We start from the raw sequence: 22,535 nt of genomic DNA on the forward strand, positions 1-22,535 counted from the left end.
TCAAAGTGATCAGTTTCAGTTCATAATTGATCATAATGATAGGATTAAGAGTCAAAGGGATCACATAAACAAAACTAGTATCTGCTAATACTAACTGATAGAATTAAAAAGGAGAGAACAATCCAACATGGGAAGCGGGATACACAGCAGACTCAGAATGGCAGATGTCCTAAACAGCACTCTGGCCTCAGAATCAGCCCTTAAAGCATTCAGATCCAGCTAACAAGCCCATAAGAGTATTTCAGGCATGGCAAGCCAAGACACTGTGGCACAAAAAACAAACAAACAAACAAACAAACAAAACCTAAATGAAAGATCTCTGTGAGTGAGATCCCAGTGGAAAGAACAGGCTGTCAAAGAAGGAGGTACCTTTCTCTGAAGGGAGGAAGAACTTCCACTTTGACGATGGCCTTGTCTAAATAAGATCACAGTTATCCAACTCAAGAGGTTTCCATAGCCTTGGCAGCTCATGACAAGAGCCTCGAGTGATTACTGACATCATAAATAAGAGTGTCAACTGTTAAATCAACAACAGGCGTCACCATACACTTACTCCCCATGTAGCATCTCTGTCCTTAATACGTTGTACTCAAATAGTACTTTATACTTTGTGTTTCTGTGTGGGTGCAACCTGTTGAAAGCTTTACTTAGTATATACTAAATTGATCTTCTGTATATAAAGATAATTGAAAATGAATCTTGATGTGAATGGGATGGGAGAGGGAGTGGGAGATGGGATGGTTGCAGGTGGGAGGGAGTTTATGGGGGGAAAAAGCCACTATAATCCAACAGTTTTACTTTTGAAATTTATATTTATTAAATAAAAGTTAAAAAAAGAAAAGTAACATAAGAAGCTGGGAAATCATGGAAGGTTTCAAGTGAATTCACAAATGCAAACCAACTCATAACAAAGGCAGGAAGACTCAGTGAGAAGACCCTGTGTCGTAGAGCTATTCAACAGACCCCATGCGTTACAGCTACTGAGGACTTTGGAAACTCAGAGACATCATCTGGCCTCTGCAGCCCTCTGTTTCTTCATCTATAAAGTAGGGTGAGAACCTACCTCGGAGAGTAATTGTCATTGTAAAGTGCCTGGCCCTAAGAAGAACTCTGTCAAAATTTCTTCCTTTTCCCCCAGTGTCTTCAGGAGCTTCTCTTTAAAATCAAGCACCACTTGCTTACTCAACCACTGTGATTCTGAATCCATCATGTTAATTAATTCCCAACTTCCTAGGGCTTTATTTCCTAAGTCCTCCCTGATTATAGAGGTACAGGAAGCCTTCTAACAAAGAAAACACAAAATTCCTAGGGAAATAGGCCTGTACTAAAAGTTGCTGCTATGAAGAGTTAAGGCCATTCTACAGACACTGTAACACAAGTAGGAAACAATTAGAATAAGTACATCTGCAGTCCCTAATCACAGCCCATCTACTGTCAGATGACAGCATGAGGTGATGCAGGGGTGTTCTCTCTGTCCAGCACTTCGAGTATCAAAGGAAACAAAGGATTTGGTAAGAAATGGAAGTCTCACACCTGTGCCTCATATGGGGGAGCAGCACTTCTTCAGAATGAGTGTTTGACACAGGAATTGTAGAGCTTAAAACCCAACAGGGTATCTCCCAGAAGCCAATAAAACCAATCTAGAAAGATACCTCAAGAATCAAAGCTTCAGAGTACTCAAAGGATGGGAAACAAAACCCTGCCCACTCAAAAGCCATAACCTACCATAAGCAAGAACATGCAAGCAAAACAGAAGGACCAGCATTCAGGAGATGGATACACCTGAACACTGACAACTGCTAAGGACCAAAAGCACAAACAGAAGAGAAAGTTAAGGCACTGTGAGGAAAGGACAGGAAGATTTGTAAAATAATGACATACAGTTTCTAGAAACAAGACTGTCAAAAAAAATCAGAAATCTAACAGAGGCATCAAATGTCGAATGAGACACAGTAGAAAAGCAAAAGAGCTGAGAAAGTTATAGAGATGCAAATATATGAAAGGGTGCATATGGACATGGAGGACACAAAGAAGTTAAAATCACATTAACAGAAACTCCAGAAAGAATGGAGGAAAAAGGAAGAGATAACAACTATTTTCTAGATCTCATACAAGACAGGAACCCACAGACTGAAAAGGGAAAATGAATCCCAAGCAAGATAAATAAGAACTATGGTAAGACATTATAGTGAAATTGCAGCACTGCATAGATAGCTGTGAAAACCATCAGAAAATATAACAGACAAACTGATATAATCACATAAGAAAGCCTGGGACAGAAAATACTTTAGGAAAAAAGGAGTTTTAAGCCCAAAGACATTGATGGATAAAGCAATAAATACCTAATGGTCAGCAAATAAACCGGTAAGTAAGTTATGTAAATGGTGATTCTCAAATAATAATCCTGGGGAATGTAAAATAAGGAAGAACTCTCAAATACACAGACCAAGACATCCAGGAAGGTGGGGATGGGGAATGAAGTTGAAAGAAGCTGGTAAGTCCCTGTGCTGCTCAGTATGGCGGAGAGAAACATTAAGTAAAACCTAGGCAGGAGATACTTAAGGTTAACCACACGTGGTATTTAGAAAGGGTGACAAACAATATCTATGACAAGCATATTTCCTAGTTATGCCTGCAGTAATAGGGAGTAGCCACGTAGGTGAGTTTTCGGTCTCTCCCACCATGGGGCACTCCTGCAATTACACTGTGCTGTTTGTGTGAGGCGTGCAGCAGAGATCAGCAGCTGCCAACCTAACATGTAGTCTCTTGTTCCCACGCTGCCACCTGGAACAAAGACCACATTTTCCAGTTGTTCCTACGACTAGGTGTGGCCAGTGGTGCCCTAACCAAGCTGACAAGCAAGAAGGTGCCTCTTTTCTGCAAACCTGGCTGCCATGCTGTCATATGGGGCCTTATGACTGGGGCCACAGTACCCATGGGTGGAGCCGCGGGAGGGGAAACCTGGGTCACTGGTCATCTGTGGAGCCTCTCTCCACACTCACGGGTGAGGGAAAACAAACTTCCACCTTCCTTAAGCCATGGACGTTTGGGTTTTCTACTACGTGAGGCTGTGCAGCTTCAGACAGAAGTGATCTCTATGAATGCTAACCTTAGGTATTTTGACAAAATCAGTTTTTGCCCCCTATAGAGAGGCAGAATAACAACACATACTACATCTTCTAGCATGTAAAAAAGCGTACATATTGACAGTACGTATTCTTAGGAGTGGATTTAACTATACCATGCAAAGCACCACAGAAACAAACTTTTTAAAGACCATACAAAAATAGTAATTGAGATTATTGGGGGTGGTATTGTGGCACAGCAGGTTAGGCCTTTGATGTTGGCATCCCATAAGCGTCAGTGCAAATCCCTGTTGCTCCACTTCTGATCCAGCTCCCTGCTAACATGTCTGGGAAAGCAGCAGAAGATGGTCTGAGAGCTTGAGCCCCTGCTACCTATGTGGAAGACCAGGACAGAGCTCCAAGCTCCTGGCTTCAACCTGGCCCAGCTCTGGCTGTTGCAGTCACTTAGGGAGTGAACCAGTGGATGGAAGATCTCCCTCTCTCCATGTAATTCTTTCTAATAAACACACAAATAAATTTCAAGTAAGATTATTTTTGATTATTTCTTGTATATCCCTTTAAGTTTACATACCAAACTAGCCAAAATCTGTTGTAAATTTTACTGGGTAAATTGTCCATCATCTCATATTTCAGCAGATATTAGCATTTATTATACAAATAAATTAAGAATCACAATACATGTAAACAGATTAAAATCCTCAGTTAAAAGACTATGTACAATTAGGTACAAAAGAAACAACTGCAAATAACAGCACAGTAAAACTGAAAAGAGAGCAACAATCAAATTAATCACTTACTGAACTAAATGGAAACTGGTGTAGCTATGCTGCTAACATAAATAATTTCAAGACAAAAAAAGATAAGGAATGTTGTTATATAATGACACAAGAACATTAAAAAGAGGTAAAAATGCTGAACCCATACATACTCAACAACATACCCTCAAACTAAACAATATAAAAAACAGAGAATAGGACTAGGCTAATCCTCCGCCTATGGCGCCGGCACACCAGGTTCTAGTCCCAGTTGGGGTGCCGGGTTCTGTCTGGGTTGCTCCTCTTCCAGTCCAGCTCTCTGCTGTGGCCCGGAAGTGCAGTGGAGGATGGCCCAGGTCCTTGGGCCCTGCACCCGCATGGGAGACCAGGAGGAAGCACCTGGCTCCTGGCTTTGGATCAGCGCAGTGCGCAGCCACAATGCGCCGGCCGTAGCAGCCACTTGGGGGGTGAACCAATGGAAAAAGGAAGACCTTTCTCTGTGTCTCTCTCTCTCACTGTCTAACTCTGCCTGTCAAAAAAAAAAAAAAAAAAAAAAAAAAAACACACACACAGAGAATAAATCCATATGGTGAGTAACACTGATCTCTATCATCTTTCTCATTTATTTATAGATGGCTAAGACTAAATTAATTGAACAATTAAAATATTTGATGCAATGGACACAAAATATCTTGAAATTAAGCAAGTATGGAACATAAACCTATAGAACTTTGCAAAAATTTAGAATAAAGTAAGATTTTTTATAAAGCAAGGCTCAGCAACAGCATTATTATTAAGATGCTTTCTAATCACATGGCAAAGAAAGTCCCATGAAAACATTATGCTTCAAAGAAAAAAAGCAAATAAAAATTAGAAAACACTTAGGTATGAGTAACACGTATTTAAGTATGTACTAGAACAGCACTTAGAAGGGCATTTACAGCCTTAGACCTGATATTAAAAGTTCCTTATTCCTTTCTCACATTTTTTAAAGCTTGCAATAAATTTATTTGGCAACAAAACCTGTCTTATACTGATGGGGAACTATTTATAGCTTTTATTTACCCCACTGGAATGAAAATATTTAGATGAGATGTTGCCCTTCATGAGAGTGGTTTTACATACATACATATATATATATATATATATATATAAAATAAGGATGATATACTTTATTATCTTTTTAAAACTAAAAAAATTCTCAGTTTTGGAAAAGAGATTATGAATCATTACTAAGACAGTTAGAAAAAAGCTGTTTAAAATGTTCAACTAAATTTGAAAAAGAACTGAGTCAACCTAAATGATACAGAGAGAAGTTAAATAACAACAAGCAGGATTTATTTTCAGATTGAAAACATTATGCTAAGTAAAATAAGCCAGACACAAAGTGTCCAGCATAGGCAAACTGAATGAGAAAGTGGATCAGTGGTGCTAATGCCCGGGGGAAAACGCCCTGGGGAGTGACTGCTAATAAGTGTGGAATTTCTTTTGTGAGTGATGAAAATGCTCTGGAATTAGATGGTGGTGATGATTGTATAACTCTGTGAATATACTAATAACAACTTAATTGTGTATTTTAAAAGAATGAATTTTATGGGCTACGGGTTATATCTCAATAAGGCTATTATTTAAAGAAAAAAATCCAACTTAAGTAGATTCAATTATTTGTGCGTCAGCTCAGTAATGAATGTAAATAGTCATTGCATTAATTGAAGAAAAATGACACTCAATACATCAAAATCAACAAAATACCCTTCAATTTTTTCTTGAGGTTTTCACAAAATAACAGTGTTAAAAATGAAATACCGCAATAGACACATTGTGCATATTTAAAAAATGAATAGATGCTAAAGAACACTAGATATTATCATCAGGTATAGGTCAAGGTCATTCCTGGTCAACACTGAATGGAAGGTTTCCTAGCCAGTGCATTAAGACAAGGAACAGGAAGAAAGAGATTCTTATAGAAAAAATAAAAACTACCTGATATAAGACAAAACTCTATTAAAATATATGCAATACCAATTTCCTGGTTGATTCTGTACTATAGTTAAATACGACATTACCACTACTGGAGGCAAACGGAAAAGGGTATAAGGATCTCTCTGTATTCTTTTTTATGACTGTACACAAAAGTACAAACATTTCAAAATAAGAGTTGAAGAAAAGACAAGTAAAGCATTTAAGACAGAAAATACATACATTTTGTATAGGAAATAAATGACTGAAATATACAAGTGATACAACATGTTCCTGGGTGATGAGATTCAGTATCAGAAAGATACCAGTTCTCTACAAATTAACCCATAAATTTAATGCATTTCTAATAAAAAAATGCATTTCTGGGTCAAAGTTAACCAGCTAAACCTAAACTCGAGGTCCAGAATAAAGAGTCAAGAACAGTCTAGACAATTTTGAGAAATAAAGAGGTAGAAAGACTCACTGTAGTAAGATTATTATAAATCTGTGGTATTATCAAGAGTGAGATTCTGGCACAGAGAGACAAATATACCAAAAGAACAGAAATAAAGTCTTTAATATGGATCCTTTACAAGGGAATCTGGCATAGAAACAAAGGCAAATTTCTAATCAAAGTTAAGACTCGACTATTCAATTAATAAAGCTGGGATGATCAGCCATAAGACATGAAAAAAGCAAATTAGATGTCTAGAGTAAGACAGGATTTCTTAAATGCTTAAAAAACCAAACAGCAAGATAAAACATTAGTTAAGTCTTATTTTAGAACATGGAAAATTTCTATAAGACTAAAAAGATCCACAGAAATGAGGAATAAAGTTTCTTTTGTGTCAGATCAGAAGTAGGAAAATATATTCAGAATAACCTGTATCACATTTTAACAAACACTAAATATTTTCACAGTAACAGGCATATGGGTAAAATTATAAATATCGGCAAAAGAAAAACATCTACTAACTTCAACTTATTTTGTATGGGAGGTAAAAGTAAGGAATGGATGAGAAAAAATTTCTTAAGTTGTACTTGTAATGGGGCCTAGTGGGAGGTGTTCTGGTCATGGGGTTGAGCCTTCATATACAGATTAACAACCTTATTGCATTAGTGAGTTGCAGGGCCAACTTAGTTATTGCAAGAACAGTTTGTCATAAGGTCAGGCTGTCCCTCGGGTTGGGTCTCCTTGCTTTTCCGCCATAAGATGAAACCAAAGATGAGCAAATGCCAACACCACGCTCTTTGACATCCCAGCCCTCAGAACTGTGAGCCAAAATAAGTTCCTTTTCTTATTTATTTACTTATTTATTTGACAGGCAGAGTGGACAGTGAGAGAGAGAGACAGAGAGAAAGGTCTTCCTTTGCCGTTGGTTCACCCTCCAATGGCCACCGCGGCCGGCGCATCGCGCTGATCCAATGGCAGGAGCCGGGTGCTTCTCCTGGTCTCCCATGGGGTGCAGGGCCCAAGCACTTGGGCCATCCTCCACTGCCTTCCCAGGCCACAGCAGAGAGCTGGCCTGGAAGAGGGGCAACTGGGACAGAATCCGGCGCCCCGACCGGGACTAGAACCCGGTGTGCCAGCGCCGCAAGGCGGAGGATTAGCCTGGTGAGCCGCGGCGCCAGCCTCCTTTTCTTTATAAACTATCCACACTTGGGTATTCTGTTATAACACCAACTACAACTTCTTAATTTAAAAAATAGAATAAAATAATCAGCAGAAAAACTAAAAAAATAAAAATAGATCAGACATTGGAAGCAATGAGAGAGGTGGCATAAGTGAGACAAGTTTTATAACTCATAATGTGTGGAGGGTCAACAGGAGTTGTTTGTAGTCAATGAATCAAGAAAGAGCAATGTAATCACAGTGTTAATATTTAGAGTTATGAAGGTAAATTATGACCAATCTAAACATCACAAACACACAAGGGAAAAAGGAGTCTGTCACTTTTCATTTTAAAGGTGTCTGACCATCTGAAATATTACTATGTGCATGCATTAGTGTGAAAAGAACATTTTTTTTGAAAAAAAGTTTTCATTCTCAAATTTGAGACTTAAAAAAATGATCATATCATCCCTAAAAGAAAATTTATAGTGCCAACTAAAGCAGTTAGTTATTTCAGTTGAAAAAAGAATACTATGTAAACCAAAATACATTTTAACAAAATACATTTTAACAAATCACCTACAGAAAACCAAACACAAGTTCTTTGAGTAGCAAAACTGATTTACCCTGAAACAATGTTATAGTTGAGAGCTGGGTGGTCTTTGGAGACAGGAGGAACCAGAGGTTCTGGCTGCCACTCCTCAATCAATTCTTCCTTTTCCTACAGGAGAAAAGAATTTAAAATACAGCAACTCCAGAAATATACAAACTGTTTGTTATAATGGAAAATCTTAGTAAATGTACTATGAGAAATGCCACATATAGTTATAGCTAGACAGAAAGAAATCACTCTTGAGTTGTGTGCATGTTCTACTCTCACCTTGTTCCTTAGCACAAGCTAAAAGTTCTTTTTCATATAGTTTTATGGGTGACACAACAATTTAAGAAAGTTTTATTTCCATGTTCAGAGTTTTTTTTTTTCCTTTACCATATACAACAAATCAAAAGTCAAGCTGGGGTGGGGTGGACAGGATTATTTCCAACTCCAAATCTTTATGAAGACCAGAGAAAGCCCACCTTTAGGATTTAGAAACAGGTGTACTTTTTCTGAGTAACTCATGTAACCATGTTATGGTCATTCAAAATCTAGTAATTGCCACGTTTCCTTCAAATCATCTATTTGTCAGACTACTGTTCAATCCTAGCAAACTATACAGAACCATAATAGGGTAATCTGTTGGATACTGACTTTATCCCTAACTTTTCCTGTATTTTGCCTACCCTCATAATATCTCATTCCTCTTGATTTATTTACATTACAGAAAACATTTTAAGAAATATAGTAAGCTGAAATTGATCACTTGGAATAGTGAGATGGCATTGGTACATGCCACCCTGATGGGATTGAATTGGAATCCCCTGTTATGTTTTTAACTCTACCATTTGGGGCAAGTCAGCTTGAGCATGTCCCAAATTATACATCTCTTCCCTCTCTTATTCCCACTCTTATGTTTAACAGGGATCACATTTCAGTTAATTTTTAACACTTAAGAATAACTGTGTATTAATTACAGAATTAAACCAGTCATATTAAGTAGAAAAGACAAAAAAACTACTAAGAGGGATAATGTATTAAGTTGTTCATTAACAATCACAATTGATCATAATGAAAGGACTAAGAGTCAAAGGGAGCACATAAACAAGTCTAGTACCTGCTAACACTAACCGATGGAATAAATAAAGGGGAGAGTGATCCAACATGGGAAGTGAGATACTCAGCAGACTCATAGAATGGCAGATGTCCTAAATAGCACTCTGGCCTCAGAATCAGCCCTAAAGGCATTCGGATCTGGCTGAAAAGCCCATGAGAGTATTTCAGGCATGGAAAGGCAAGACACTCTGGCAAAAAGATCTCTGCGAGTGAGATCCCAGTGGAAAGAACAGGTCTTCAAAGAAGGAGGTACCTTTCTCTGAAGGGAGGAGAGAACCTCCACTTTGACTATGACCTTGTCTAAACAAGATAAGAGTCGGAGAACTCAGAGGGCTTCCATAGCCTCGGAAACTCATGACTGGAGCATAGGGAGACTACTGATGCCATAGACAGGAGTGTCAATTGGTAAAGTCAACAACAGGAGTCACTGTGCACTTACTCCTCATGTAGGATCTCTGTCCTTAATTGTGCTGTGTATTGAGATTTAATGCTATAATGAGTACTCAAACAATATATTTCACTTTGTGTTTCTATGGGGGTGCAAACTGTTGAAAATCTTTACTTAATGTATACTAAACTGATCCTCTGTAAAAAAAAAAAAAAAAAAGAAAAAAAGAAATTATCAACTCCCAACTTGACTCTCACTGGGATTAAACATGACAATAGGTCTGATCTGATTTCATCATCATTTAAAAAAAATCATCTATTATTTTTCACTTTATGTTTCTGTGTGGGAGCAAACTGTTGAAATCCTTACTTAATGTATACTAAGCTGATCTTCTGTATATTAAGATAATCGAAAATGAATCTTGATGTGAATGGAAGGGGAGAGGGAGTGGGAAAGGGAAGGGTAGTGGGTGGGAGGGACGGTATGTGGGGGAAGCCATTGTAATCCATAAATCGTACTTTGGAAATTTATATTCATTAAATAAAAGTTAAAAAAAAAAAAAGAAATATAGTAAGCTAGTTTCGGCATTATGGTGTAGCAGACAAAGCCACCACCTGCAATGCCAGCATCCCATATGGGTGCTGGTTCGAGTCCTGGCTGCTCCACTTCCAATCCAGCTCCATGCTAATGCGCCTGGGAAAGCAGTAGAGGACGGCCCAGGGCCTTGGGCCCCTGTACCAGCGTGGGAGACCCAGAAGAGGCTCCTGGCTTTAGATCACCCCTGCTCCAGCCTTTGCAGCCATTTGGGGAGTGAAACCAGTGGACGGAAGACTTTCTCTCTCTCTCTCTCTCTCTCTCCTCTCTCCTCTCTGCCTCTGCTCCTCTGTAACTCTGCCTTTCGAATAAATAAACAAATCTTTGGGGGAAAAAAAAATATAGTGAGCCACCACACACTCTTTTTGTAAAGATATAGCAGCTAAATCTTATGTCAAAAAATAAAATAGGAATTTAATTTCTTACCTTGAGTGTAAGATCAGATCGTTCTTGTAATTTATAAGTTTTTGAGAAAAGAAGTCTGATTATCCAGAGTATTAAAATTCCTTCCAAAATAAGATGGTAAGCTGGAGCCTAAGAGTGAAAAACAAAAAGGAAATGCACATCAAATTTAGCACACTTATATATACCCCCCAAGACAGTTAATCTACTATTTACTGCAACTTACTTTAAAAGCCCTCTTCATTTCTACTCACTCTTTTTCCTGTTTCTAACAGTAGGCAATTTCTTTTTCATATGAAAAATCTCTAATATTTCAGCTTTTTGAAACCTCTTTAGGAATAAAAGATAAATTTAAAAAAATAAAATCTGACAGCAGAGAATCCCATTATTTAAAAATAATTATCACTACCAGCTACCTCTGGTAACTTAAAAAAAAAAAAAGTTTGCTTTTTATCCAATTTGAAAGAGAGAAAGAGAGCAACATAAAGAAGGTGCCTCTATCTACAGTCTCCTCCCCAAAATGCCTGCAAAGTCTGGGCTGGGGTCCAGAAGCCCGGAGTTAGGAGTGGGATCCAGGTCTCCCATGGCAGTGGCAGGAATCTCTTTACTGGTGCCATCACTGCTGCCACACAGGGTCTGCATTAGCAGGAAGCTGGAGTTAGGAGCCAGACCTGGGAATCCAGCCCAGGTAATTCTATGTGGGAACTGGGCAGTAATTTTAAAATTTTGCCAGTAGGAAATGATGTAACAAAACATTTCACAGCTTAACAAGTCTTCTACTATTTCCATCCAGCCATGGATGTGTTAACAGAGTTATGTGGAAACCAATTTCCACAATTTTAATGTTTTGCGCATCTTACTATATTTTCTGTATCCTGATAAACCTCTTTGAATTCTTCTTGGATTGAGGCAGAGGAAAAAAAGATTACAAATGGTCAAAGGAAGATCAGGCAGAGGGAAAAACGACTGTAAATGGTAAAAGTAATAGCAGGTCTCTCTCTCTCTCTCTTAACCACAGTTCTCCAAAAGCAGCCAGTGTTTTCTAAGCCAGGAGGCATAAAAATACCTTGTCAAAATTATTTGTCTCAAGTCTTCTTTTCAACTTTATTTTCATGATAAGGTCAGGCTTTCATTGGAAAAATCATTTAAAAAGCCATTTAAAAACTTAAACACAAACTATTTTCAAATATTAGAAAGTGATGGGGATATGCTATTGTTTAAAAAACAAAACTAGAATTTGGCAACTGGAAAACTTCTGATTAAATTCATGTGTAGACTTTCAAAACAATGCACAAACAATGTAAAACTGTACACATAGGCTATATGCTCACACGTTATGGTTAATGGAGTAAGCCAGACAAGAGTCATTAAATTCTACATGCAAAGTACACAAAAACTGGAAATAATACTCTTCGAATAATCTGATCTCATTTAAAATTAAAGGACTCTTTTAATTTTCTCAGTCACAACCAACTCCACAAAGAAATTATCCTAAGAACAGTTGAGGCTGGCCCCGCGGCTCACTAGGCTAATCCTCCGCCTAGCGGCGCCGGCACACCGGGTTCTAGTCCCGGTCAGGGCGCCGGATTCTGTCCCGGTTGCCCCTCTTCCAGGCCAGCTCTCTGCTGTGGCCAGGGAGGGCAGTGGAGGATGGCCCAAGTGCTTGGGCCCTGCACCCCATGGGAGACCAGGAGAAGCACCTGGCTCCTGCCATAGGATCAGCGCGGTGCGCCAGCCATGGCGGCCATTGGAGGGTGAACCAACGGCAAAAGGAAGACCTCTCTCTCTCTCTCTCACTGTCCACTCTGCCTGTCAAAAAAAAAAAAAAAAAAAAGTTGAAAAACTACTGGTCCAGCAAATTAATAAACACAACAATGTCACTTCTTTTCTTTGCCAGAAAATGCACCATAGAGTCGTCTTCCCAAGACTCACTGTTGATCAATTTCAGGGTAAGAGAAATTATTTAAAAATCGGTTTAAGCATCAGAGAAAATTACTCATTTCTTTAAAAATTTTAGTGGTTCTTATCTTGTTGCTATCCTAACCCGATGACGACCATCGCTTACACAAAATAGGCAAGAGCCACATGCTCTCTCAAATATTAAAAAAAAAAAAAAAATCCCGAGATATCTCGCAATGGAAAACACCACCACTACCGGTGCCAGCAACAGCAATATTAAATTCTGAAAAATCACCAAAGAAGAGTGAATTTCTGTTTAAGTAAATATAAACTCTGTAAGCACAGGGATTGGCTTGTTTGTCCACTGCACTAATCCTAGCTTCTGACTTTTGCACGGTCCAATACGTAACCGCTAGTCCACGTGTGGCTATTTACAATTAAGTTCAATTAAAAATTGAACTCCTCGGTGCCTAATACACACAACGTGGTTAGACACTACTGTATCGAGTGCCTCAGGGACAAAAGGCTCACAACGTTCTATAGGAGAAAGAGACGAAGACAACAGATGAAGGAACATTCCCTAAGACAGGCATTTGGATCACCTATTGCCTTCCGCATCTGAAATAGCCAGCTTTTCAAAAGAACTCGCTCACCTACTTTCTCGTCAAAATCCACCCCCCTCCCCAGTCTCTTTATAAAAAATGGGACTTGGGCGGAAGACTGACAAGCTATTTCGCATTCGCACACCCTGTATCGATCCTTTCCTAACCCGCGCTCCCCACCCGGACAAACACTGGGCAAGTCCAGTTTACAACAAGGCTTACACCGAGGCACTGTTCAGACGTCCAGGGGCTTCACTTCCCCAGGACCTCCCGAGACAGAAATTTCCACTCGACTTTCCCAACTCCGTTTTACTATCAGTCCCAGCCGCAGGAGTGGAAAGACCCATCTGCTGGAGAGCGGGACCTCAGAGACTCTGGGTCCCGGCGCCCCCTGCCCCGTCCCTTCACCACAGTCTGCCGCGGGGACTAGAACGCCCAGGAACCAGTGCAGGCAGGGCACCGAGTCAGGGCGTGACCGAACCCGAGGCAGACTCAGACCACAGATCTACGCGCGGCGTCCCACCCGCCCCAGAGCCAGGTGGGTCGTGCGTCGCTCGGGCCGCGGAGCCCACCTCGTAGAGCGCCTGTACCATCTCCACCAGCACCCACTGCTCCGCGGCGTTCGCCATGGTCAGGCGCTGGGCTTCCTTCCGGAAGGCCACAGGTACGTCAACTCGCGCGTGGCGCGGTACAGTGACGTCCCGTGCCCTCGGGGGCGGGGCCTGGGCCGGAGCGGCCGCGCGCTGGTCACCGCCTCCTCGCGCTTGCGCAGTGAGTGACGGGGAAAGGCCGGTGCGCGCGGGGCCAGAGGCGCACCGGGGAAGACAGATTCCTTAAACAGGTGGTCGCCATGTGTCCATTAATTGCCGGACCCTTGCTGGACTCGCAATAGGCGAAGTAACACCAATTAGTCCTTGCCCTTGGGCGCAGAGACTGAAGATAATGGCAGCAAATTCCTTTTAAATTGTGTAGATAATCCAGGGGTGCATCATGGAAAAGCAGAAGTTCGTGCAAAACTAGCCAACTCCTAGGTAACACTGTGTGTTTGGAGTAGAGACTGCACGAGAGACAGTATGCCCACATGCACACTTAATTAGATTGCATTTCTTAAATATAATGTGGCTCATGGGGACAATATTTTTCTGTAACTTACTTTTACCTTGTCTGTTTTCTCCAGTAGTTTTTTTTTTTTTTTTTTCCTTTCAGTTTAACTTGTTTTGTAATGGCTGAATTCTATTTCTTGGAGTAATTTGTGTATTTCTTGATCTGTTTTCCCCACTGGTGGGCATTTGGTTGTTGCAGCTTTTTTTCTGGTTTATAGACAGTGCTGGCTGAAGTTAACTTGGATGTTCCACGTGCCTATCTGTCAGTCTGTCTGTGCGTGTTGGAGCATTTCTTCTGACTGGTTTCCTCAAAGTGGATGGAATTATTCATTTGGTAAGGTACTGCCAGGAAAAAAAAAAAAGATATGGCCAGAAGTCTCTCCAAAATAGCTCCACCAACTGACAGTGTGTCCACACCGTAGTCCATGATGGACATTATGAATCTCTTTGAAAATCTTTATCAATTTAATGGATATAAAATGAAAACTCAGAGCCAGCGCTGTGGTATAGGGGGTAAAGCTGCTGCCTGCGGTGCCGGCATCTCATATAGATACTGGTTCGAGTCCTGGCTGCTCCTCTTCTGATCCAGCTCTCTGCTATGGCCTGGGAAAGCAGTAGAAGATGGCCCAAGTCCTTGGGCCCCTGCACCTGTGTGGGAGACCCGGAAGAAGCTTCTGGCTCCTGACTTTGGATTAGCCCAGCTCCAGAATGAACCAGTGGATGGAAGACACTCTGTCTCTCTCTCTCTCTCTCTCTCTCTCTCTCTCTCTCTCTTTGCCTCTGCCTTCCTGTAACTCTGCCTTCCAAATAAATAAATAAATATTTTAAAATGGTACCTCATTGAGCTTTATTCTTCATGCTTCTGGCTACTCATGAGCTTGAGCAACTTCGATATTTATTGGCATCAGTAGACCTCCTGTGAAACACCAATTCATGTTCCTTGCCCATTTTTCAATTGATTATTTTTGTTTCCTCATGAATTTGTAGCACTCTTTATTATGCACCCTGAATATCTTACACTTTCCATTTTTTTGCCCAATTCTTGTTGTCTTTTGTGCTACCTGCATTTTACATGTCTTTGCAATGTGTTAATCTATTCCTTTATTGCTTCTGTGTGTCTGCTTAGAAAAGATAGGTTGGGGGCCGACGCCGTGGCTCACTTGGTTAATCCTCCTCCTGTGGTGCTGGCATCCCATATGGGCACCAGGTTCTAGTCCCGGTTGCTCCTCTTCTGGTCCAGCTCTCTGCGGTGGCCCGGGAAGGCAGTGGAGGATGGCCCAAATGCTTGGGCCCCTGCACCTGCATGGGAGACCAGGAAGAAGCACCTGGCTCCTGGCTTCTGACCAGTGCAGCACAGGTCATAACAGCCACTTGGGGAGTGAACCAACAGAAGGAAGACCTTTCTCTCTGTCTTTCTCTCTCACTGTCTATGACTCTACCTGTCAAAAAAAAAAAAAAAAAAAAAAAGTCCACGTCCTAGTCTCCATGTGATGATTCGTTTTACTGGGCTAAGATATGTAAATTGTTATTTCTGGATATGTTTGTGATAGTGTTTCCAGAAGAGATTGGCATTCGGATCAATGGACTGAATAAAGAAAACCCACCCTGTGCAAGTTAGCTCACATAATCTATTGAAGACCTGAGTAGAACAGAAAGGCCAAGGAAGGGTGAATTTGGCTTCTATGTAAGCCTGCCAGCCTATGACATTGTGTTACAGCAGCCTCAAACACACTAAGACTAGTGGTTTGCACCATGTGGGTTTTTTCCCCACTACAATGATCAAAAATACATGACAAAATTTCCATCTTAATCATTCTGAAGTGTACGGTATAGCAGTGCTATCTATCCATACATTGTTACACAATTGATCTCCAGATCGTTTTCATCTTGCAAGACTGAAACTGTAGCTATTGAACAAGTTTCCTCTTCTGCCTTTTCCTAGCCCCTGGCAACCTCTATTCTAGGTGGATCATTTCAGCTTCTCAGCTATTACCAATAATGTTATGAATATTTATGGACAAGTTCTTGAAGTTTACAGTCGTGTGATGTATTTTTAATTTTAATGACACAAAATTACACATTTTTATGGGTATCTTAAAATGTTTCTATAAATGTATGCTCTGCAGTGTCCATCAGAGTAAACATATCTATCTCTTTAAACATTTAACATTCCTTTAGGGTGATAACTTTAAAAATAATTTCTTCTAGTTCTTTTTCAAGGAAATATGCAATATTATCATTATCTGTAATTCCCGTAAGATTACTGTAAGGCCGGCGCCGCGGCTCACTAGGCTAATCCTCCGCCTTGCGGCGCCGGCACACCGGGTTCTAGTCCCGGTCGGGGCGCCGGATTCTGTCCCGGTTGCCCCTCTTCCAGGCCAGCTCTCTACTGTGGCCCGGAAGTGCAGTGGAGGATGGCCCAAGTCTTTGGGCCCTGCACCCCATGGGAGACCAGGAGAAGCACCTGGCTCCTGCCATCAGATCAGCGCGGTGTGCCGGTCAAAGCGCGCCAGCCGCAGCGGCCATTGGAAGGTGAACCAACAGCAAAGGAAGACCTTTCTCTGTCTCTCTCTCTCACTCTCCACTCTGCCTGTCAAAATAAATTAATTAATTAATTAATTAAAAAAAGAAAGATTACTGTAAGATAACTCAGTACCCTTATCCCACCCCACCATCACTGCTGTCCCCAGCTTCTAGTAATCACCATTATCTTTTCTTGAGATAAACTTTTCTAGGTTCCACATATGAGTGAGATAATTCAGTCCTTGTGTTTCTTTGTGTTTCTGTGCTTGGTTTATTTCACTTACTGTAACAAGATCCAGTTCTATCCATGTTGTTACAAATGACAAGATTTCATCATCTTATTATTTTTTTTTAAATATCTAGTTATTTATTTGAAGGGCAGAGTGACAGAGAGAGGGAGAGAAAGAAAGATCTTCCACCTGCTGGTTCATTTGGCTGCAATGGCCAAGTCTGGGCTAGTCTGAAACTGAGTTAGGAGTCAGAATCCTGGTCTCCCACATGGGTGGCAAGGGCCGAGGCACTTGGGCCATCTTCCCCTGCATTCCCAGGTGACTAACAGAGCTGGACCAGAACTGGAGCAGCCAGGACTTGAAGCAATGCTCTGATATGGAGTGCCAGCTTGAGCCCCTGCTCCATAATACTGGCCCCAATTTCATAATTTTAATGGCTGAACAGTATTCTATTATAATTCTGTAGCTCATTGTCTATCCATTCATCAATTTATGGATGCTTAGGTTGTTCCTGTCTCTTGACTGCTGTGAATAGTGCTGCAATAAATGTGGAAGTGCAGTTGTCTCTGACAAACTGACTTCATTTTCCTTGGGTATGTACCCAGTAGGAAGGTTGATGGGTAATATGGTAGCTCTATATTTAGTATTTTAAGGAAACATCACATTGCTCCCACAATGGCTGTACTAATTTTTGTTCCCACCAACAATGTATGTACCACTTGCTTTCTTTTTAAAATTTTTTAAAAGATGTGTTTATTTATTTGAAAGAGCAACACAGAGAGAAGAGACAAGAAGAGAGAAAGGTCTTTCATCTGCCAGTTCACTCCCCAACACTGGCTCCAGCAGCCAGGGCTGGGTCAGGCTGGAGGCGCTCCATCTGTTTCTCCTACAAGGATGCCAGTGGCCTACGCCTTCGGGCTATCATCCGCTGCATTCCAAGGCACATCAGAAGGAAGCTGTATCTGAAACAGAGTAGCCAGGACTTCATCAAGCACTGTGATATGGGATACCACTGTCACAACTGACAGCCACAACACTGGCCTCTGCATGTACAAGTTTTTGTGTGAACATCTGTTTTTCTCTCTCTTGGGCATATACCTAGGAGTGAAATTGCTGGCTTCCATGGTAACCGTATGTATAGCATTTTGAAAAAAATGCCCAATTATTTCAGAGCTACTGAATCATTGTATATTCCTACCCACGGAATAGGAGGTGGACATATATTATACATGTCATGTGTTTTGTGAAACATGCATGTGCAGCCACCTTAGCATTGTATCTACTCAATTGAAATAATGCTCTTTACAACCAAGCCTCTAGCCCACATGGTAAGAAATATGTTGGCAGCTGTATGTTCTAACAGTTCATTAAATAGCTTACTGATTGTTAAACATCTAAATTCACTGAGTTAAAACAATTTACAACACATCTTTTATTTATTTATTAATAGCTATTACTTTCTTTTTTAAAAGATTTTATTTATTTATTTGAGAGGTAGAGTTACAGACAGTGAGAGGGAGAGACAGAGAGAGAGGTCTTCCATCTTCTGGTTCACCCCCTAGATGGCCGCAACAGCCAGAGCTGCGCCAATCCAAAGCCAGGAGCCAGGTGCTTCTTCCCAGTCTCCCATGTGGGTGCAGGGGCCCAAGGACTTGGGCCATCTTGTACTGCTTTCCCAAGTCATAGCAGAGAGCTGGATCAGAAGTGGAGCAGCCGGGACTTGAACAGGTGTCCATATGGGATGCCAGCGCTGCAGGCGGAGGATTAACCTACTGTGCCATGGCACTGGCCCCAACAACACATCTTTTAAACGAATCCTTAGAATAATATTTCCAATATGTGTTCCCAAATGCATTTTGATCAACACTTTTTACTGTCTTTTTTTTTTTTTAAGATTTATATATTTATTTGAAAGTCAGAGCTACGCACAGAGAGAAGCTGAGGCAGAGAGAGAGAGAGAGAGAGAGAGATCTCCCATCCGCTGGTTCACTCCCCAATTAGCCACAACAGCCAGAGCTGCACCAATCCAAAGTTAGGAGCCAGGAGCTTCTTCTGGGTCTCTCACGCAGGTGCAGGGCCCCAAAGATTTGGACCATCTTCTACTGCTTTCCCAGGCCATAGCAGAGAGCTGGATGGGAAGTGGCGCAGCTGGGACTTGAAAGGGTGCCCATATGGGATGCAGGCATTACCTGCTACACCACAGCGCCGGCCCCATATTGTCTATGTTATTGGTTGTAACCATCCTGGTGTGTGTGGGGTGCCTCTCATTGTGGTTTTGATTTGTATTTCCCTAGTGACCAAGGATACTGAACATCTTTTCATGCGTTTGTTGACCATTTGTGCTCTCTTTGAAGAAATGTCTATTCAAATCCTTTACAGCTTTGAGCTGTTATTTCTGTTTTTGCTATTGTGTTATATCTGCTTTGTGAGAAGTTATACAACTTTTTTCATCATTGTCATCATTATCATTCTTAGTGACATATTTGGTTCATTTATACTTTTTGTTCCTTTTGAAACTCCTATGAGTATTAAACAGATATCAGATCTTCCAAATCAACTTGCCTGTTTCTGCAGTGTGCTGTTCTCCCCTTGCTTCCTTTCGCTTTATTCTTTTGTACTACGCACTGAAAAAATTTCCAGATTGATCTTTCAGCTCAGTAATTCATTTTAAGTCAAGACTATTATCTTGCTCAACCTTCTGTTTTTTGAAAATTGAGGCTTGGAGTGGGTAGGTTTTTTCAAGTTGAAGAATTAATGTCTTCAGTTCTACAAAAATTTCAAGTAGTTCTTTAACTATTTTATTCTCAGCATTTCTATTCTCATGTTTTTAAATACTCCCGTTTTGGGGAGAAAATATTTGCAAAGTATATACAAGGGTACTTCAGTGTTCAACTTCCATGTTCATGGAAAAATGGAGTTAAAAGATAATATGAATTTTCTATGAACATTTTTCAGACTCCATTAAATCTGATAAGGAGTTAACATTCAGAATAGATAAAGAACTCTGATGACTTAACAACAACAAACAACTCAGTCAAAAATTGGGAAAGAACTTGAATAGACATTTTTCCAAAGAAGATAAACAAATGGCCAGCAAATTCATGAAATGATGCTTAATGCTACAGAATTATAGAAATATCCTGAAAAGTGGTTGAAATGTAAATTTTTGCATATATATTTTATCAATGAAAAATGTTTTCTTTATGTATATCATATATATACACACACACATACATACACTTACCTTTTCTATTGCAAAAGCAATGTGGAACTTGTTGAAATGCAAACGGAGTTAGTTGTGTCAGTCTTAACTGATAACTAACTGACTAAATAAGGAAAGGGTTCTTATTCTTACCTATGAGTGCCTAATAGTATCACAAGAGAATGTCAGAATCATAGGCTTGTATAGAGGCCACCAAACCTTATACAAAAAATACTTTTACAAGGACATCTACCTGGCAACTGTTTGTCCTCAGATTAATTTCACCCTATTAATAATCACTGTGTTCAGATATTATTGTTGTAAAATATCTGATGTAACCCTCCTCGTTTTTGCCTTTAAAAACTTCCCCTTGCCTCAATCTCTTTGAATATACCCATAGTTTACTATGCATGTGTATTTCCATTGCAATTCTCTGTCCTTCCCAAATAAATATCAGTGTTCTTGAGAGAATCTTCCTACCTGGTTGTTGTTTGTGTTTATTTTAGTTGACACTACAAATTAATGTTTTTTTTTTTTTCAAAATTTCCAATTTTTGTCCTTTTACATTTAACTTTGGCAAACTCCTGCTGTCAGCAGTCTAGTACATCGTTTTTTTTCCTCAGTTGCGAGCATTCTCCCTAACACACAATGGTCTGATTTAGAATTTAATTTCAGCTTTAATGTCATTTCATGCCATTTACATTTGATTGGTCAGAACTAGGTCACATGCGCACCTCCTAATTGGTCACTGGAAAAGGAGGGGGGGAGTGTATTAGCCAGCCAACCATAAGTTGTCTCCTAGGTCTATGCACTGGCCCATCTGCAGCAGACTAAAGGGTCTCTGATGCTGCTTGAATCAAACGGGAAGGGGGGAATTAGAGGTGCTACCTTTCCCTTGGTTCTGCGGTCTCGCCCCACTGACCTTCCCCTTCTTTTGCCTGTGCATTTCACCGGCATTCTCCAAACCTGGGAGTCCTCTCTTCTTGGCCGACGTTCTCATTCCCCAGGTCTCAGCTCAGATGCTGCTCTCCAGGGAGGAAGCCCCTCCTGAGTTGTTTTTTTTTCCCCCACAGGCAGAGTGGACAGTGAGAGAGAGAGACAGAGAGAAAGGTCTTCCTTTTTGCCGTTGGTTCACCCTCCAATGGCTGCCGCGGCTGGCGCACTGCACTGATTCAAAGCCAGGAGCCAGGTGCTTCTCCTGGTCTCCAAGCACTTGGGCCATCCTCCACTGCACTCCCTGGCCACAGCAGAGAGCTGGCCTGGAAGACTGGCAACTGGGACAGATTCCAGTGCCCCGACTGGGACTAGAACCCGGTGTGCCAGCGCCGGTAGGCGGAGGAATAGCCTAGTGAGCCGCAGCACCGGCCCCCTCCTGAGTTGTATGTACTCTTGTGACCCTGCATTTCTTGGTTTATCGTAATAAAACCCAAATACGTAATTGTGTTATGTACAGATTAACTTCTGTCCTCCACAGACCAGAGATTGAACTGTGACATCTCCATCACTGTATTCTCAAGTGTCTGGTGCTCAGAAAATAATCACTCTGTAAGTGAACGATTGTGTTTGACCCCTCAGCATCACCCACACCTCTCTAGCTGATGTTGTGTAAACACAGAAGTCATCGGTAAGTGTTGTTCAGAGCCTTAAACAGTGAAAAAATTTAACAGGATGGTCTTAGATTGTCCCCACAATAGCTTCCATTTTGCTTAAATGAGAGCTCACTTTACGCTTGGAGAAATTTTTAAGTTTCAGTTCAGGATACTACAAGTAAGCAATTTATAATGACACATGATCTTACTTATTTTTCAAATCTTGAATAACTATGTCACATGTGTGGGGGTAAAAAGTCCAGACTAACACGATTAGGAGACCTCTGCTTGAAGATGGACCAGACTGATTGCTCAAGAAACTGATGTCTTTCACTAACCTGCCCAGCTCATAGAGCTCACGGGTGAGCCTGTGACTTCATTTGTCGGGGAATTAAATCTTAAAATTAGAGGATATCTTGAAAAGTATTCTCTTAGATAATGGTCAAATTTCTGGGCCAAGATTCTATTGAGAAATGTTAGAAGTAATGTTTTCATACATTATTACAAAGAAAGTGGAAACATTGTTCTATGTCATAGTTTGTTCTTAATTCCTCCTACACTTATTTTTTTAAAAAAAGATTTATTTATTTATTTGAAAGTCAGAGTTACACAGAGAGAGGAGAGGCGGGGTTGAGGGGGGGAGAGAGAGAGAGAGAGAGGGAGAGAGAGAGAGAGAGATCCTCTCCATCCGATGGTTCATTCCTCAATTGGCCGCCACGGCTGGAGCTGCACTGATCCGAAGCCAGGAACCAGGAGCTTCCTCCGGGTCTCCCATGTGGGAGCAGCGGCCCAAGGACTTGGGCCATCTTCCACTGCTTTCCCAGGCCACAGCAGAGAGCTGGATCAGAAGTGGAGCAGCCAGGTCTCAAACTAGTGCCCA

At 40.9% G+C, this 22,535-nt stretch overlaps 1 protein-coding gene and 1 long non-coding RNA gene across 6 annotated transcripts in view; one reads left to right on the top strand and one right to left on the bottom strand.

Moving 5' to 3' along the window:
* The window catches only part of SPTLC1 (serine palmitoyltransferase long chain base subunit 1), a 55,396-nt gene extending 41,660 nt beyond the window's left edge, over positions 1 to 13,736 (bottom strand). The window contains exons 1-3 of one of the 5 annotated variants that reach the window (XM_008257928.4): positions 13,581 to 13,736; positions 10,532 to 10,639; positions 8,039 to 8,133 (exon numbers count right to left, since the gene is read on the bottom strand). In XM_008257928.4, coding sequence (XP_008256150.2) covers positions 8,039 to 8,133; positions 10,532 to 10,639; positions 13,581 to 13,637 — 260 coding nt within the window. In that variant the 5' untranslated portion in view covers positions 13,638 to 13,736. Of the gene's footprint in view, positions 1 to 8,038; positions 8,134 to 10,531; positions 10,640 to 13,230 lie in introns of all 5 variants that reach the window. The other 4 variants (XM_070049467.1, XM_070049472.1, XM_070049463.1 and 1 more) reach the window with 4 other exon arrangements.
* A 66-nt stretch (positions 13,737 to 13,802) lies between these two features.
* LOC138843881 (uncharacterized) lies at positions 13,803 to 14,591 on the top strand. Its single transcript, XR_011379026.1, has 2 exons — positions 13,803 to 14,039; positions 14,330 to 14,591. It is a non-coding gene; the product is annotated as an uncharacterized lncRNA (long non-coding RNA).
* The last annotated feature ends 7,944 nt before the right edge of the window (positions 14,592 to 22,535 follow it).

The sequence above is a fragment of the Oryctolagus cuniculus genome, chromosome 1, assembly GCF_964237555.1.
Source record: "Oryctolagus cuniculus chromosome 1, mOryCun1.1, whole genome shotgun sequence".
NCBI lineage: Eukaryota > Metazoa > Chordata > Mammalia > Lagomorpha > Leporidae > Oryctolagus > Oryctolagus cuniculus.